Source organism: Halyomorpha halys, unplaced genomic scaffold (assembly GCF_000696795.3).
Source record: "Halyomorpha halys isolate HHAL.00 unplaced genomic scaffold, Hhal_1.1 Scaffold23.1, whole genome shotgun sequence".
Classification (NCBI taxonomy): Eukaryota; Metazoa; Arthropoda; class Insecta; order Hemiptera; family Pentatomidae; genus Halyomorpha; species Halyomorpha halys.
Window position 1 is genome coordinate 77,545 of NW_027116062.1, and position 19,009 is coordinate 96,553.

Below are 19,009 nucleotides of genomic sequence, written 5' to 3' on the forward strand. Positions count from 1 at the left end.
TGATAGGACTTGAGCCAAGACTCAGCAGTGCAGAAGGCTTTAGTATTTCCCTGAACAGAAGCTACTTTCCTGAAACGGATTCTTATGGTAGGTGAGAAGACTGAAGTAAGTGTAAAAAATTCGAATCCAAGTTTTCAATATAAATATATGTTCTAAAGCCTCCTGAGTCCAAATAACAAAATATCAAGTTAGAAAATATACGAAATTGATATTCCGTATTTAAGAGAAGTATATGTTTGGACTGTTATATTTTTTCTTGAAAATAGATTTAACGGAAGAGTCACTCTATATTATCGATTCTAAAACTTTTATTTATTGTTTAGAAAATATTTGCTTTCAAATCAAACGATCTTGATTACAATCATTATCTTAAATGTACAATTAAACGTTTTTTTATTATTAACTAAGTCATATTCTCACAGAAATAATCTGACAGTGCTTATATGTCGAATTTTCATAACTTAAAACTTCATAAAATATAACTTACTCTATATAATATATACAATTTTAAAACTTAATATGTAATGTTTACAAACGTATAAATAAACAGAATTTAAAAAAAAAAATGTTTTTGTATGGCTCCCAATGAAGAGTAGGTTTTAGCATAACTACAGTATTTTTTTTCTCGTTATAATGATGCATAAACTCTGGTTTTGAAATAAAATTACAATATCACAGATAAATTTTAATATTCATGTAATTTAGAATAGTCAAAACATTAAACAACTGAATTTATTAAGATGTTGAGGTGAAAAAGAACTTCCATATAGAATATTATCAATATTGTATATTTATTTCTACTGTGTTTCAGGTTTACCGGTTGTGTTATAAATTTTAATTAATGTGACTAAATGGCAATATTTCAAAAAGAAATAGATGAAGAATATTAGTACTTGTAGATAGTGTAACCCAAAACGTAGTACGAACAAATACATAATATTGATAATATTATGAACGGAATCTTTTTTCATCTCAACACCCTAATAAACTCGTTTGTTTAATGTTTTGACTATTGTAAATTACTTAAATATTAAAATATATCTGTGATATTGTAATTTTATTTAAAAGCCAGAGTTCATGCATCATTATAACTACAAAAAAAAAAGCTAAAATCTACTCTTCATGGTGAGCCATACTTCATAAGTTTTTTTCTTCTCAACATTATAATAAACAATAACAAACAATTTCCTAGGAAAGAAAATCCAAGATAAAAAAGTGAAATATCCTGGTGAGAAAAGTTAAACACGACAATAGCAATATGATAAAACAGCTGAGATCATTTTCGCCAGGCAACATACTGCACGGAGCGGGCATATCTCAGAATGTCTACCCAGGGCTTATCCTCATACACTGGCTTTAACCAAGAGACATTTGTAGTTTTCAAAGATGTTTGTTCGAGTCATTTTTATGCAATGTTTATCATGACACAGAACCTATGCTGCATTACTTCAACATTTATCTTGAGTAACTTATTGTTTATAGTTTATTAGGCAAGTAATAATTAATTATTGATAAGAAAACCTATAATTACCATAAGGGTATTAAGTTTTTTATTTATTTTGCATATTCTGCTAAAGTACATATAATTATAAATTTATGAACTACCAATCAAAACGTTTTAGATAAAAATCCCTTAAGACCATACAACCCAGATTTTATATAAATAAAGAGAGAGAAATGCTTTATTCATCCATACTGCCCAAATACATCTGGTTGCTAAATTACATACCATACTAATCAATCCGTGATCGGACACATATAAATTACATAATGAGGTGTAGATAGTTGACCGTAGATTAATGATTGAAGAAGTTTGTCGGGGAGTGCGGTCACCAAAGAACAACATAAATAAACAAAACCATATTTATTTATTTTATGCCGACGTTTCGACCTGAATTTCAGGTCTTCATCAGGGCTATAGACCAAAAGAGATAACAACAACATTTAGAGAAACATACAATTGAAAAGGAATAGTATACAAACAGATTTAGAAATATACAAAATATTGAATTAAATCATAAATAATAAAAAATTGATAACTGATAATTGAATAATAAAATTTTTTTTAAATTGATTGATAATCGTGGAATTGGATGGTAGTAGATTGAAAACAGTGACAGATGAAATATAATATCATGTAGGTAAGGAGATATGTATAATATAAGATATGCAAGTGGTGTCTAGAAAACTGAAAAAAAAAAATTACTTATATTTACATGATATAATAAAAAAGAAAGAAAACAATTTTTTTTTCCACAGTTTCCTTTTACAATCAATTTCAGTCTATATTCTAAATACAAATATTTCAATTCATTCCTTTTTTCTTTCTCTTTCTTGTTCCATTTCACCATTTCACAATTTTTATTTCATTTTATCGACAAATTCACTCAATCGAATACCTCCTTTCAGATTCCCCCCAGTGACCCGTTAAACAAATTCACTATTAGACAGCAATGTGAGATCGAACCAGAGAAATAATAGTCACAGCAGTAGATCACAAACAAATAAATAAATTTTACCAAAACAAAATTAATACATGAATAATAAAAGAATAAAATATTTTGATATTTATTTTATTTGTAACAATCTTAATTTATTTATATATATATTTTCAACATTTTAATAACGTTTCGGCCTTTTGACCTAAGGCCAATTGCTAACTTTCTACTTCTAGACCCTATTCGTCTTATGAAAATTGTTTGATTTCATAAATACTGTTAGTTGCCATTTTTTTTTCAATTTCCCAGAGAGATCTGTGTATTGTGAATTTTGTTTTTCCTTTATTCATGATTCAACATTCTCAAACACAGTTCAAAATGGTAATACAAATATTTTATTATAGCTCAAAATTTAAACTGTTCCAAACTCACCTGCACTTCTGATCTGATGAGCTCTGGTTCTGCTGCTGGACCAGATTAACGCCGTCCCTCCGCTCGACCCTGGACAGCCGCTGTTTCAGTTTGGTCTGCTGGCTCAGGTACTCTGCTTGCAATCGAGCCAATCGAGTTTGTAAATTACCGACGAGACGATCTGAAACAAAACGGCAGGAAACGATCTGAAACTAGCTAGGAAACTTCCAATCACGAAACATTACTAATGTTTACCAATTTGAAAGGGCATTACTATAATTTTATGTAAGAAACTTAGTGTCCAAAAGCTATGGTATATCATTTGTGGTTCTTTAGTTTACATTATTAACAAGATATAAGGTAAGTAGGGGTAGTTGTGGACTAAAATCTTAATAATAATGAAGGCTTAACGAACCCTAAGGTTCGATGCCGAAACCACCAAACGCTCTCTGCATACATCCTTCCAGTGATGCCCCTCTAAACCCAATTCTACTAAATCTGTTTTAATACAATCCTCCCATCTACGTTTCAGTCTACCCCTCGGACGTTTACCCGTTGGTTCAGTGTTTATTACCATTTTAGGGATCCGTTCGCTACTAAGCTCTACAACCTTACATGGCCATCATATACGCCGTAATGCTATAACTTGAATTATATTTACAGGATGTAGGTCCCTTAATTCAGCGTTGTGTAATCTTCTAAATTCTCCCGTTAATTCAACCTTTTTCGGTCCGAATATTTTGCGTAATACTTTATTTTCGAAAACCCTAAGACGCTGTTCATCCCTTAGTGTAAGAGGCCACGCCTCACATCCATAAAGAACAGTGGGAAGGATAATGGTTTTGTAAATTCTAATTTTTAAGTTTTTCGATAGGAGGCGCGAGCTAAGCAGTTTCGAAATTGAAAAATAACAAGCATTTCCCGCCTTCAACCTAGCTTTTATTTGCTCATCAATTTCCTTTTTTCTAGTTACCGTAGAACCTAAATACTTAAACTTATCTATCTGTACAAACGTATTTCCTCCTATATCTATATCACCGAAATTGCTCGCGTTTCTACTGCTAACCATATATTTCGTTTTATCCGTATTTATTTCAAGACCTAGTTCCTTGCTGGATTTTATTAGCGTGGTTGTATTTAGTTCTATAGATTCTTTGTCATCACCCAATAATACCAAATCATCTGGATAGCCAAGCACTGGTATTTTACCACCCAAAGTTAAACCCTTTTCGGTATTCATCACAATTTTAATGATGTATTCCACTGATAGATTAAATAAGATAGGTGATAAAGAATCACCTAGTTTTAAACCCGATCGGACCAGGAATTGGACTAAAATCTTAAAAGTTTATATTTGGTAGGCTGTTGATAATTTTGCTTTTTAAGATGAAGATTTGTCAATAGATACACTACACTATTCCTCCGTAATGGGGTAAGAGCGTAAATAAGTATCATTAAAAAAAAATTATTTCAAAAAATTAATTAATACTATATCAATTATAATATTTTAATGACAAAATTTAAACCCTGTTTCACTTCACATCTTTGAAATATCGGACTTTTAGAGCTTGAATAGCCCATCCTAAACTTTCCATACCATAACACATTTTTGTCTTTATCAACAACTTACAATCGTTATTTTTTACCAATTATTATTATTATTTTTTTTCCATAAAATATTCATACATACGCATTCAACGTTATCGTCTAGAATCAAATAATTTTTTTTAAGGCTGAACCTGGTTTCAAGTTGTTGATACAGACAAAAATATGATAAGAGTATGAAAAGAATATTATAAGCTTGAAATCTCTAATAAATTAAAGAATTGAAAAAGTAAAAGAAAGGGTTCAAATTTTGTCCTTGAAAGATTATAACTTATATTGTATTATTTATTTTATGTTTATACTGACTGGCTCTTAAAGAGAACTCAGTTCTTACTAAATTTTAGATAAGGGAGAACATGCTAATTTTGAATTATTTAACATTCACTGAGTTGTTAATTTTTAATTTTCCCTGTAACGTAAAAGGAGTAAAAGAGGGATATAATGAATGTTACACAGGTTAAATGACTAATAAACTGAAATTAATTATTAAGAGCTTTAAGAAAATGAAGGGGAGTTTTTAAAAATTGTTATAAACAAATTGTACTAATTGACCTTAGGAAAAATATAACATTTTTTTACATCTGCTCTCATACCAACACTGTAGTTTTAAGGAATAAGAGGAGACCTTAGCTTAAACCTTAGTTATTTCAAAATATTGCAAATATTAATATTTTATCCATAAATTAATGGTATAAACTTTCGAAAATAAAAAGGGGATCAGCTCTAATTTTGAATTGCTTAACAAATTTATGTTTCGGTAGTGGAAACGATAATAAATTAAAAATATTTTAAAATGAATAATACAACATTTACTAGACAAACAATCTAACTTGCCAATCCATTACAAAAGACTGATGTACATGACTATTATGTGTCCTATCTGGACATACGGAGTTGAGCTTTGGGGCTCCACTAAACCATCAAATTCCTCCCGAATCCAATCCTTACAGTCCAAAATCCTTAATACTCCTTACTTTGTCACAAATCAAGTCATCCATCAGGACCTCAATGTTCCATGTGTTGCCGATATGGCCAGAACCAGATACCATTCCTTTCATGATAAACTTCCCAACCACCCAAATCCACTTGTTTCTAACCTGGCTTCTCCTTCATTACCTAATAATCCACCTAGGCGTTTGAAAAGAAGATGGCCTTGAGATCTCCTCTAGAAATGTTATTGGAGTTCTCTATCACTATATCACCTACAGCAAATTTACTTGTTGGATATCTTTTTATACAGTTGTAAATAACAATGAATAAATTACTAAAAAAAAAAAAAAGAATAATGCATGATATTCATTCTGTCGTTAAAACCTCTTAAAAATTAGACAATCTTATGAATTTTACATCAAGAGTTGCTGGAATTACCATTTTTCATCCTACTCTGGTTCACAGCACAGATAATTCGTATTATTACAAAAATACAGAAAGTAGTTTTATTGTGACTTTTTTTGGAGTCCTAATTTCAATTTATTATAAATAATAAATTATAAATGAAGAAAATCAATCATAAATAATTGCCACTTCAAGAGTTTTCAATATTTATTATTGTCAAAAACGCTGAATAAAAGGTTAAAAAATGTTTAAGTGTACATAATAATTATAAATATTCAGACTATAAAGGAACGAGTGAGTACACATTTAAAGGGACTAGTATTTATTGCATTGTTCACTAGGTTGTCCTAGGGGTAATAATACATAAAGAAATATGTTAATAATAGTCTCAAAGTCTACTGGTGCTCAAATTAATGGCACAATATTATAGGATAGGATTCCGAGGAAGCCAGTGATTTCATTCATGAAAATAATTAGGCTGCTGACGGCTGGGGGGAGATAAAACAAGGCGAAGGACCACATTAAATCTTATCGGCTATATAAAGGAATCATCTAAATCAAGTTATATGTTAAACATTTAAAGTCTTTATTTTGTTATAAAAAAATAAACAAAATATTCTTACAACGAAATGGGAGCAGTATTACAAGAGTAAAATAAAACATGGACATAAATAAAATATAATTATCCCTTGACTACAGTTTAAAATTTATTTTTAGAATACCTCGGTTTTTGGAAATATTTCAGGCATTTGGTCGTAAAACATGGTAAGTGAATTTTTTTATGAATTGAAGCTTTTTCCATAAAACTGTTTCATGAATTTTTGAAAGAATCTTTATGAAATTATTTTTTTAACGGAGCAGACGATATGTTTCCAGTCTTTTCAGTCTTGTGTGAGGATTCCAAGTCAGTCGTTTGTCGAAGAATCGATCTATTCAGGGGAATAAGTGAGGTGTCATTGAAGAATACTTTAGAAAATAAATTTAATTGAGAATTCTTTGACATTATTAGTCTAAGAACCAAAGAGAAAAAAAAAAATTTAAAAAAACTTTTTTTTGGTAAGAGTCGTAATTTTCAAAATATTATTCAAAATAAATTAATAAAATATTGATTTTTCTTTATTTGGGAAAAAATATTGCTTTTGAAAAACTATTTCTCGGGCACTGGGATTGAATCGAACATGTTTTGGTGTCGTAAGTAGTTTTAAGGATATAAAGCACCGAATGAAAAAGTTTTTCTTATATAAGATTCTCTTCAGCGTGTGAGCTCTTTAAATATCTATTTTAAGACTATTTCTGTAACTTTTGTATAGTCTAGGTAAAAATAGAAGCATTTTCTGATAGATACAAATACTTAATTTTTATTTTTACTTAAAAGAACTCGAAAATGAATATTTTAGTTAGTATGGTTGACAGAGTCATAAATGTGCAATTTGATTCTTAATTGCATACAATTTTCCTTAAATTAATCAAAAATTGGGGCGAAATAACTTGTTTTTATCAAGGATCTTGGATCACTTGGTATAAAAATTATTTTCTGGTACAGTTAGTAGAAACCTGGAATGTGGCTAACAGAAATCGCCAAGTTTCTCTTGCTGTAATCAAACTGGAGATATTAAACGTTCTAAAATAAGAATAATATCTGTGCAAAAAACAGATTGTCTGAACAAACCAAACTCATCAAGAGGTCTGTTGTTTGAATATATTTATTTAGAAGGCCGTAGGATGAGTCCTGATATCCTTTCGGAATAAGGTTGAAGACGAAAGGAGCTGCCTCCTCCTATGGATCGATTCCCACACAATTGGAAGCCTCTATTCAAAAGCCACTTTCAAGGTATGATTAAATATAATTAAAAGTCTGATTTTATTAAATGATACCCTCCTTTTTCATTTGTAAATAAACCTTAAGGAAAAGTAATAAGATAAAAAAAATCTATCATCTAGGTTGGAATGCAATGGTTGAAAATAATATGTAAAAGTGAAGTTTAACTTATTTCAATAAATAGGCAGTAAAAATTAAAGAAAAAAGTAAATTGGTTTGCATAGCTTCTTTACTGTTTTTAACTTCTTTTTTTTTAAATAAATGTTTTTTCTTATTTCTTCTCTAAAGTTGTATTTTTTGGAAGCTATACTTTTTTTCTTTCCTTAAATTTCTAATTGTTAGTTAATTATCAATATTTGAAGGCTAATGATTCGTTGTTTGAGAATAACATTTACGTGAAAAGCCATATAGGAATATTCAGAAAGGCGTTTTTCACACGATTAAACACTGATGACTGAACAAGAAATTGATACTAGAACCATATTATACAAAACCCCGACCCGAATTACCTCCAAATTTAGCCAAATCTAACGGGCATTTTCAAAAAATAGGGACACCGAAAAAAATACCTTTAAACATGCGTAAGAAAAATTAGTAAATTGAATTTTATAAAATTAATAAAAGATTAACTCGCACAATTCCTGAAAATTACATCAAAATCGAAATCAATTTAAAAACCAATTACGCTTCGATCGATTGTGCACGACCACGAACAAGCGCATAACCGATTTTGTCCTTTATTTATTTTTTTTATATCTAAAATGTAAAATGCTAGTGAAAATTTTCGATTTTGAGAACATCCTATTTTTCCCCATATGAATACAAAGCTTCCTCGACTTTAGTACTGTGGAAACAAAAATAAAGAAATAAAGCACATCCATTCGTGAGTGAAATATATGCTTCCAATAAAGATTTGATAGATATTTTTTTTTTATTGAATATTTGTAAATTAAAAAAAATATCTGCATAAACAGTTGGACACTACGAAAACTAGTCAATATCACAAACTGTAAATTTTTATTGATTTTTTATTTACTAACATATGTATTAGGGTGAATAGACTGCAAAAAGATTATTTTTATTATAGAATAAAATAAATTTTTAGATGGTTGGATGTAGCTAGGGTAATTTGTTATTTTTTTTTTACACAATAATATTTAGAGTTTTGTAAATCATTTCTGCGTTTACAAAAAAAAAAAAAAAAAAAAAGTCACAGTGAACAAAACAAACCAAAAAGAGTGGGAATGTGAACTTATCTTAATGATACAATCTTCAACTAAATGTCAATAGTACATGAACATTTATACAATTTTGTAGGCAATTCAATAAATTATATTAAATTTCAGACAGTTTTAATTCAATTTCTATTTAAATAAAAATATAAAAGAACAATGACTACAAAATGCAATATATATTTCAGATTCAAAGAACATTATTTTATAATGAGGCGGTTTGTTGTAAAAAAACTATGAAGATCGTGTTGTTTGACATTTGGGTGAGGCTATGATAATTTTAACGTTAACATGACAACAACAAAAAAGATCAGATATGTAATTACACAGATAATACTTAAGGTATGATGAGTTAAAATATATTTATTAGCATAGTATAAAACAAGAGAGGGCGTGAAAAAATCCGTAAACGTACATACGTTTGAATACGGTTTTCGCTCTCATTGCGACCTCCCTGAACCCGCGGTCTTGAGAGTGAGAATACGAGTACCGTTATTTTAGGAGAGGAAAAAACGTCTGCTTGAATTTGTACATAAGTAACCGTGTGAAACTGGCGTGAGTGGCGTTAGTTTAAAACAAATAAGCTTAGAAGAAGGCTCTATAGTTTCGTAGGTGTTTTCAATCGCTATTCATATTTTTTGGTATATATATATTTTAGAAATAGATACCATAATTATAACTGCTGGGTATTGGTACATTATAAGTCTTGAATACTGATACATCTGCCAAAAATATATTATTTTTTTCTTACTGGACGTAGGCAGAGTTTACTTTTTAACTACACTAATAACTTCGAGGCAGTCTGTAGAACAATCTCAGTAGAAAAAGAAACCACAATATTGTATACCATCATTGGAAAACGTCCAGGTCTATAGAAAATCGAGTGGTTATAATCGCATGTTTCTATTTTTCCTTTATTTATGCATTAAATTCTATAATATTTTGTATTTATCTATTGTTTATTATTGGTAGCAATCAGATCTGTTTATTTTATTTTTTTTGAATAAACGAAATTTAGTGGATGTTTTGAAAATTCGGCGTTTGAACTCTATTAAACAATTTGCATGAGGATAAAACTTATATGATATTAAAAACTATAAAATCCCACATTGATATACCGACTTTATTTAAAACAGTTAAAGTTGTTTTATACAAAAATGTGAAAAATCGATTCAATAAACTGGCACTTCCGGTGAGTCGATTTTAACGAAAATGTTGCTGTCACATTTCAGACATACACCTCTTCTAAATATGTGATTTCAGTTTCGTAGGTCTTTCCTTTTTGGAACAGGATGTTCACAGACACACAGACCATTTTGCGAGACTAGGTTTTTTTTTACTCAGAGTACCTCAAACATATACTTCTGTCAAAAACCCGAATCCGAAATTTTTCACGATCAAAATAATTTCACTTACTTATATATGTGGTTGTGAAAAAAATATATAGCCCATTCTTTTTCTATTGAGTAGAGATTCTCGATGGAAAACACTTAGACTTAACCTATTTAACACAACGTAGATGTCCTGAGGACAGTTCACACCCTCGGGACTAACTCGTAACTCGATTTTTAGGCAATTCGATTTATTTAGGTTTCCATGACCACCCAGATATACTAGATTAACCCAGTTTTTATCCGAAATATAGTAGAAATATTTTATTGTAATCAAATAGAAAACTTACAAGCACATCATTTTTTGACATAGTCCCCATGCTTTTCAACGCACTTGGTCCATCGATGTACAAGCTTCATGATGCCCTCATAAAAGAAGGATTTCGGTTGAGCTAGAAGCCAGGAATGCACCGCTTCTTTCATTGCTTCATCCAAGGTAAATAGACCTTAATTACTCTTTGAGTGGACTAAACAAGTGATTGTCAGAAGGGGCAAGATCGGGACTATGTGGAGGAGGAGCCCAACTTCAAAATTGAGTTTCTGGGGCGTTTCAGCAGTGTGGGCAACAGTACGAGGACGGGTATTGTCGTGAAACAACACACCTTTTACACCAGTCGGCGTTTGCTACGAGTTGCAGGCTTTAGCTTGGCAATAAGCAATTCACTGTAACGTTCACTGTTTATTGTTTGCCCCTTTCCTCATATTGTTCAAGTACTGGTCCTGGTGAGTTCCAAAAAAAAAAAAACGTAAGCATCAGTTTTCCTGTGGTGGTGGGGTTTCAACTTTTTCTTAAATGGCGAATTTAGATGTTTCCATTCCATACTCTGCCGTTTACTCTCCGGCTCGTAATGATGGATCCATGTTTCGTCACCAGTAATAATCCTGTCAAAGGAGTTGTCCCGTTCGTTACCATAGTGATCCGAATGTTTTTGGCAGGTGTCTAAGCGCATTTGTTTATGCAACTGTATGAGTTGTTTTGGGACCCATTTTGTAAAAACTTTATGAAACACAAATCTGTTGAGGATGTTTTCGTAGGCAGAACCGTGACTAATTTGCAGACGATGTGCTACTTTGTCAATAGTTACTCGTCTGTCTAAGAGCACCATTTCACACGAACGCTCAAATGTTTTCTTCGTTTGTTCTGGTAAACGGTTATCTGGCTACTTCATCGTGTGTAACAATTGTGCGACCATTTTTGAATTTTTCAATCTATTCGTAAACACTCTAACAAAACACTGTTTCCATACTGTACCGAAAGTCTTCGATGAATTTCGGCCCCTGATACGCCTTTCGACCACAAAAATAAACGGATCATTAAACGTTGGTCTTCTTTGGTGCAAACAGAAAGCGGAGCAGCCATGATTTACAGCACGACAGCGATAACGAAACTAACCTAGCAGCTTGAAACTTACATAGACATAATAACAAATAAACAAAGCATGCGTTGATGACGCTAAAATGACAGTGATGTTAACATAAACAAAAATATAACTAAATTACGGATAAATATCGACTTACACTCGTATTTATAGGTATACAATAATATCTGGCTTTATGAAATAATTCATCATATTTTCGGATGAAATCTAAAAGTATTAGACTTTTAATCAGTCGAAATATGGTCATCGGTTTACATAAAATTCTTTCAATATATAAGATTTTTAATTCCTGCTTCATGAAAGCAAGGAGTCTGAAAGGAAACGGATTCCTGAAAGGGACTTTTATCGCTTCAGTAATTTTAAGGGCTCGGGTTTTTGAAAGAATTCAGCTTATAGATCTTGAAATAACGTAAAGAATTTTTGAATAACCCCCTCCCCCCCAAAAAAAAGTAATGTTTTTATTTTAAATAAACGACCTGATAATTCACCCATGATAATGAAATAATAATAAAAAATTTAAATCAATCTTAATTTGCATTAATCAGGAACTGTAAAGAGAACAGCATTCGATTTACTCATGGAGCTTAATTAGGTTTAATTATTAATCAATAAATTGAAAGATAACAAAAATTAATGAGAAGCCCACGTAGGAGACATACAGGGGAAGGGGAAGTAGGAGCTGTATTTTGAGACGTTTTATTTCGTAACATATTAAAAATAACATTTCTCATTCTAATTATTATATTGAAAGATTAAAAAAACATATATTTGTGATTTTTTTTTGTTTTAATTTAAATAATAATGAGTTCTTATTAAGATACTCAACTGTTGTTCATCGAATTTCAGTCATCTAAAACAAATACTGTAACTTATTTAGGACTATGACAGAAGGTTGTATGGGGCCTACACGTCAAGACAAAACGTAAAATGCTAAATTTCAGACTGAGACAATTATATTCGATACTACACAGACGTTCTAAATTATCGCTCAGACTTAACGTATATTATTACTTACTAAAAGCCATATGGACTTTCGCCTATCAAATTTATGGACCTGCTAAAAAGACACATATTCAGAAAATACAAACTTTTCAATCGCAATTTTTAATACTGGCAACGAACTCATCACTTCACGTTTCAAACCAGACCATTCAAACCGACCTACGCATTCCGCTTGTAACGGACCACATTCATATAACTTACAAACGGTTTCACAACACGCTACATGGACATTTCAATAAATTCAATACAAAGATGGCAACACATGACATCCCTGAGGTAACACGGCGTAGGCTGAATAGGAGTTGGATACGGGACCTCCTAGTGCAATCAAATAATTTACTTAATGTCAGGAGGATGCACCACTGGGTGCTGTTTCCCTCATGCCAACTCTTGCCATACTTGGATAGAATAGCTCATTTGCTGGTTGTAAACTAGATTTACAGATGCAAATAAAAAAATGTAAAAATAAATATTTTTTTATTTATTTATTGCTATTTAAAACTGTAAATTATAATATATTTAGTCAAGTTGATCTATGTTAAAATAGAGTGTTACAGATGTGTAGAGAAACTACCCATTGGTAGCAATCTAATGATGTTTTACATCAGCAGAACTCGTAGCCATATTCTTTTCAGGCGCCTCGGAGGATTGTCAGGAATGGAAGAGGAAGCAAGGTTAGCAACTACTGGGTTTGGGTGGTTAGGGAGTTAGTAATGGAAGGAATGATATCTAGTTCGGCCTAGATCGGTTAAATATGGAACATTAAGGTCCTGATGGATGATTTGATTTGTGACAAAGTAAGGAGCACTAATGATTTTGGATTGTAAGGAATGGATGGTTTAGTGGAGCCCCAAAGCTCAACTTTGTATGCCCAGATAGGCCTTATAACAGTCATGTAGATCAGTCATTTGTAAATGGATTGGAAGTTTAGACCGCTTGTCTAGTAAATGTTGTAATAGAATCGACGAGCAGTTTCCTGTCGTTTCAGTCTTATATGAGGATTCCATGTTAGTCGTTTGTTCAGATGTAGTTCTAAGAAATGGCTTAAGATTTTAAATATTTAGGACATCCTCAATGCTCCTTACTTTGTCACAAATAATGTATGATTTTATTTGTGACAAAGTAAGGAACATTGTAGATTTCCAAAATATTTAAAAGCTGTTGTTAAGAAATTATTCAGTAATAAACAAAAAACAAAATTAAGGGACGAAATAATTCAATTTTGATAGATTGATCAATCAGAACAAAAACGTTTATTATCTTAAGAAGATAAGTGAAATACCAAGTCTCACCACATTCTCTAGTTAGGTTTATTGCATTTTTAATTAACAATCTTATCCTTATTCTTGGATAGTAATATAATCTCAATAAAGCAAAGGAATCGCTGTTTTGCCAACTTAGTTTAATTTTCAATCTATTCACATGTACCTTTAAAGGTATTTAAAACAACAATATTGAGAATAACACCTCTCTAGGTATTTAAATGGAAGTGTATTTGATGTAATTTTTATAATGAAAGAATCCCTAAAAATGTAATTAATGCTGAACCGAAGGTTAAATGAAAGAGGAGTAGACCAAGAAGAAATGGGCAATCAGTATTAATTAATGCATCAATCGTTGATGATTTCGGAATCGAACCTTCGGATCCGCTAAGCTAAGCCTTTTTATTTATTTAGGCTGAGTGCGGGATACTAGTTCGCCGTGGAGGAGAACCTTTGTTTTTCAATAGGTAGTACAGTTTTATTTGATTTCTTTTTACTGACTACAATAAATGAGATTTTTTTTTTTAAATTGGAATACTCATGCAGATTAAATTAAATCAGTTAGTGAATTGAAACAATAAATTGTAGATAAAATGAATTTTTTTAGGGCCTCACCTACGAGTTTTAAATTGTTTTTATTCACTGTTTATACATTTATTTTGAAGGTAAAATATCGCATCCGTGGTCGAGCAAAAGGAGTGGAATAGTTTTTATGGAATGTTTTTTAAATGCGTTTGAGTTAGAAGTTTAAAAAAGACCAGACTATTATTTGCACATTTTCGAATAATTAACTATCTACCTCAGGTAAGCAAACAATGTGAGAGAACCAATAATTAATCGTACTTATCAAGATATATTATGAGTATGTTGTACCTCAATGCAAGTAATTATACTAATGAAATCTTGTACACTATATTTTTTCCTCTTACAGAAAATGTAACAACTAATTGAAATCATTAGTCATACATAAATATTCAAGTTTTATATAATATAAAATAATTTAAATAAATTATGCAGGACTGGAATGATATAATATATCAGATGATCCGACTGCCGATGACAGGTCATGTCGAGAGCTCTGATCCAAGTTTTCCAATAAAAGTCACATGGGATCTAGTGGCGTTGAACTACAGGCCTACCGGAACATGGGTATATCCTCAAGATTCTTCCTATCTTCGCTATTGCTTGCACTATTGCTTTCAGTTGTGTAAAGAAGAAATAGCCTAAGCTGTGAAATTATAAATATAGGTAAAAAGATCCTTATTCAATGAGATCATTAGCTATGAAAAAACAAGACAATTTCAGCAGTGTGGAAGAGGAGGTTAAACACATTTTGAAAACAGATATACAACAAAGATACAAACAAACCCAACGCTTCAGACCACAGCATGTTAGTTTTTTGTGATATAAAATACTAGGTTACCATTTAATGGGATGATTCTCTAGATAATTTATCTATTACAGCATTAATGAATGAAGTCATAGGAATTAAAATCTTCCGTAGTAAGGTTACGACATCCTCCTAGACAGAATCCCTTAATATATCGCAATTATCACTTTTGGAGAAATCCTCTGACCAAGACTTAATCTAAGCAAGCGACTAGACATCTTCATAAACTACTGAAACAACAAGAAATGCACAACAGGTTCGTTTCTCACAACTCCAATATCTGCTGTTTATCTGCGGCTAAGAGCTTAAAGTATTTTGTACTTATGCATTTTCATTGTCAAGGGAAAAAACCCTCACTACTTCTTATCTGTTCATTTTATCTACAGGACACTCGTCTATTACCTAGTCCAATCTTAATTACTCTATATCCCATACCACCCCATTAAATTTATCTGAAACACTCTCTTTAAGCACATCTTCGATTTTGTCCCGAATTCTAAAACTTGTCACATCGTTAGTCCTAAAACTATTTAAAAAATTCCATCTACGTATCATATTTCTGTATGTTGGACTGTTCATGAAACTTTTTTTTTTTTTTTTCGGCGCAGACTCCCATTGGAGTCCTATACTGCCTGACCATGGTTGAGGGCCAAATATTTTCATTTTGTGAGACCACCACTCAATGAAAAAAGTCAACGCTCCTTGATCCGGCACCGCCATTAGACATCAAATTGGTAAGACAGTGTCTTAACCAATGAGCTACGGGGGAGCCTCACTTGAAACATTATCAAGAAGATAAAATAAAAAAATATTAACTAGAAAGAGTTACTTTTAATTGAAAAGGAAACAAATAACTTCAAAGATTCATCACAGAAGCTCATATACATAATTTTTTTTATACTGTGCTACTCATTCCATTCCCGAGATTCCTTCGAGGCATATGAAAATTCGATGGTTTCAGAGCATCATAAAGAACACTTTCCAAAACACTACATTTTTATATTTAACAAATAGTTAGTTCATTATATTTTTTTTTAATAAGTTGTAAATTTCAATAATTAATGATGCGACACGAGTTTCCTTTACCACCCTACTTAGAGTAGAAATTAATCCTAGCTTGATTCAAAACTGATATTTCTATATTATTCACTTCTATTTATGCGTTTTTAGCCTACACTAATGTGCTACATATTATTCTTTCTAAAATCTTGGACTTTCCAACGGTATTGTTCCGGGTAACCTACGGCAACCAAAAGGTTAAATTGGAAGGGCTGCCATAATGTAGGCAATACTACTTATACTAGCACTATGGTCTGAATTGAATTGGAGGGTCCCATCAGAAAGGTACTATCAGCGCCCATGTGGCCATCAACAAAAGCTTGCCTCCTCCAGCGCTCTCGGTGGCAAGAGAAGCAACCCGGCGGATGAGAGAGAGCCATCTTGTTTTGTATTATGCCAACACAGTTCTTTTTCTCTTCTTCTTCACAATCTTCGGTAATGAAAATGAGTGAGTAGAGGTGTCCTCAGAAGCAGAGGAGAGAGAAGCATAAGAATATGGAGGTAAGAAGAAAACATGGATCCACTCAAACCCAACCAGCTAACCAAAAGTGAAGTGTTCCTGGCATTAAGGTGAAGGCATACTTCATACAGGTATATACCAGTGTTATTTCCAGAAAGGTGTTTTCAGCGTTGAAAAAAATATTTTCCCTCTTAGCTTCTGAAGTTATTAGTCAAATCCTTTCATAGTTTATATTTATCAATCTTTCATTACTAGTAAAAATATTGAGTGGGTTAATTATTCATATGAATAAAATTAATGGTACTTTAGAGTAAAATTCATCTTTTCAGCCCTGTTCGGTTATTTCAATGAGGATAAGACGTATATGATAACTAAAACCACTCGATAGGTCATTTATTTACAAAGTTTTTTAAAATCGTTTGATCAAATTCTAAAAAAGTTTAAAATCTATTATTTAAAGTGCCACATCCGGTTGGTCAACTTTAATGAAACAGTTGCAGTAACATAAGAGGCATAAAACTTTCTTAAATCTATAATTTCAGTTAAATTCCACTTTTCGTCATTGAAGTAAGATGTTCAAATACAAACACCATTTTGCCAGACTTGGTTATTTGGTCTAAGAAAACGTGTATTTCCATCGAAAACTCGATTTTGAAATTTTTTACGATGGCAATATTTTCCCTTACTATATAGAGAACAATCTGTTATGTAATATAAATAACATAATATATGATATATGTCTGAATAATATTATATAATTGGGCTGGATATTTCTAGAAAACCGGTTTTCACCTTAATAGTTCACAGTAAAAGGCAACGCGATATTAATTAGTCATACTGAAATCTGGTTTCTGAGAACTCATATTTCATTCTGTTTCCAAGCAAGTAGTTTCTCAGTTATTCTCTCCAGCCTAAGAGGACTAATTTTAAGACCCAACTCAAACGACATTTCTGTTTTTACCAACAATCCAGTTTCATTGAAAATATTTGAAATTTTAATGATGTAACTATGACTGCTTTTAGCGAGTGTGCTCCGTGATGTTGAACAAGTCTTTTGTTTTAAGACCACACATTTGAAATAATTGGATGCCGTCTTGAAAACATTTCAAGGTTATGATAGACAGTAAAAGTGATTAAGTTAATTAAACAAATTATGCTTTTTAGAAGTGAAAGTGATTTTTTTAAAAATATGTTATTTGTTTGTTAGTTTAAAAGGGCTTTTAACAGCCTGGTCATCAACACACGTTGGTTGTTGGGTTTGGTAAGGCCTAGTTGTTCCACAGAGTCTAACAGAGGTGTGCAGATCTAGTGGGACTCATTTCCGTGAGATTTGAAATATTATCTATCTAGATAATTATAATTTGTTTAATAATCGTAACGACCGTGGAAAGGATGATGAAAAGCATATAAGTAACTATTCTCATTTTAATAAAGTATTATTTTAATAAAATAATTTTAAAATAAGATAAGGAGATAATTATAATAATTAAAGGCTGATTATTAAGTTAGTCTTACGGGTGAATTTAATGGCTCTTTCTATTACGGATTCGTCATCCGACGAACATTTTGAACATTTGAACATGACATTTCGAACATTTTGGAGGGGCCTCTTCTGTTATGAGGTGGATGTGTGTCCTATTCTGAGTCGGATGATCACTACTTCTTCGTGGCGTCTACTTCGGGTTGATGTAATACAGGATTTCACAACTTTCTTTATAGATATCTTTTTTAAAAGATAGGAGAAGTAAATAATTGAATGATTCAATTTAAAAGAAGTAGAATGGGAGAGCGTTAAGGAATACGTAACAGTCAAGTACTTTGACTCTTTTTTTACTTATAATGTGTAATGGAATTGTTAATATTGTCGCTTTTCCAAAGACGGGTAAGTCAGCATTCATTCTGGATCCCACAGTGAGATATGAAAGTTATGACCTTGATCAGGCGAATAGAGTAGAAAGGGAAAAGAAAGGAGTATATAATAAATGTATCCATTTCCTTAAGGAAAAGTTCCGTGAAGGCTTTGGGGAAAGAGACTTCACCGTGAGAGAACTCCGGTTCGGATCTCACGGAACTAAAGCACTACAAGAAACTTCATGAGGGAGATCGGTGTTGTATTAAGGACATAGCGAAAATGGCAGGGAATATCCTGCCAGGAAATCCTGGACTCCCAGGAAATAATCACATGGCATAGACAGTGTATATATTTTCAAAAGTATCCCTTTTTAA

The 19,009-nt window shown here is 31.6% G+C and overlaps 1 protein-coding gene across 1 annotated transcript in view; it reads right to left on the bottom strand.

Annotated features, from left to right (window-relative positions):
- Positions 1 to 19,009, bottom strand: part of CngA (Cyclic nucleotide-gated ion channel subunit A) — a 609,564-nt gene that overhangs the window by 8,866 nt on the left and 581,689 nt on the right. The window contains exon 14 of the mRNA XM_067052970.1: positions 2,871 to 3,030. Coding sequence (XP_066909071.1) covers positions 2,871 to 3,030 — 160 coding nt within the window. The remainder of the gene's footprint in view (positions 1 to 2,870; positions 3,031 to 19,009) is intronic.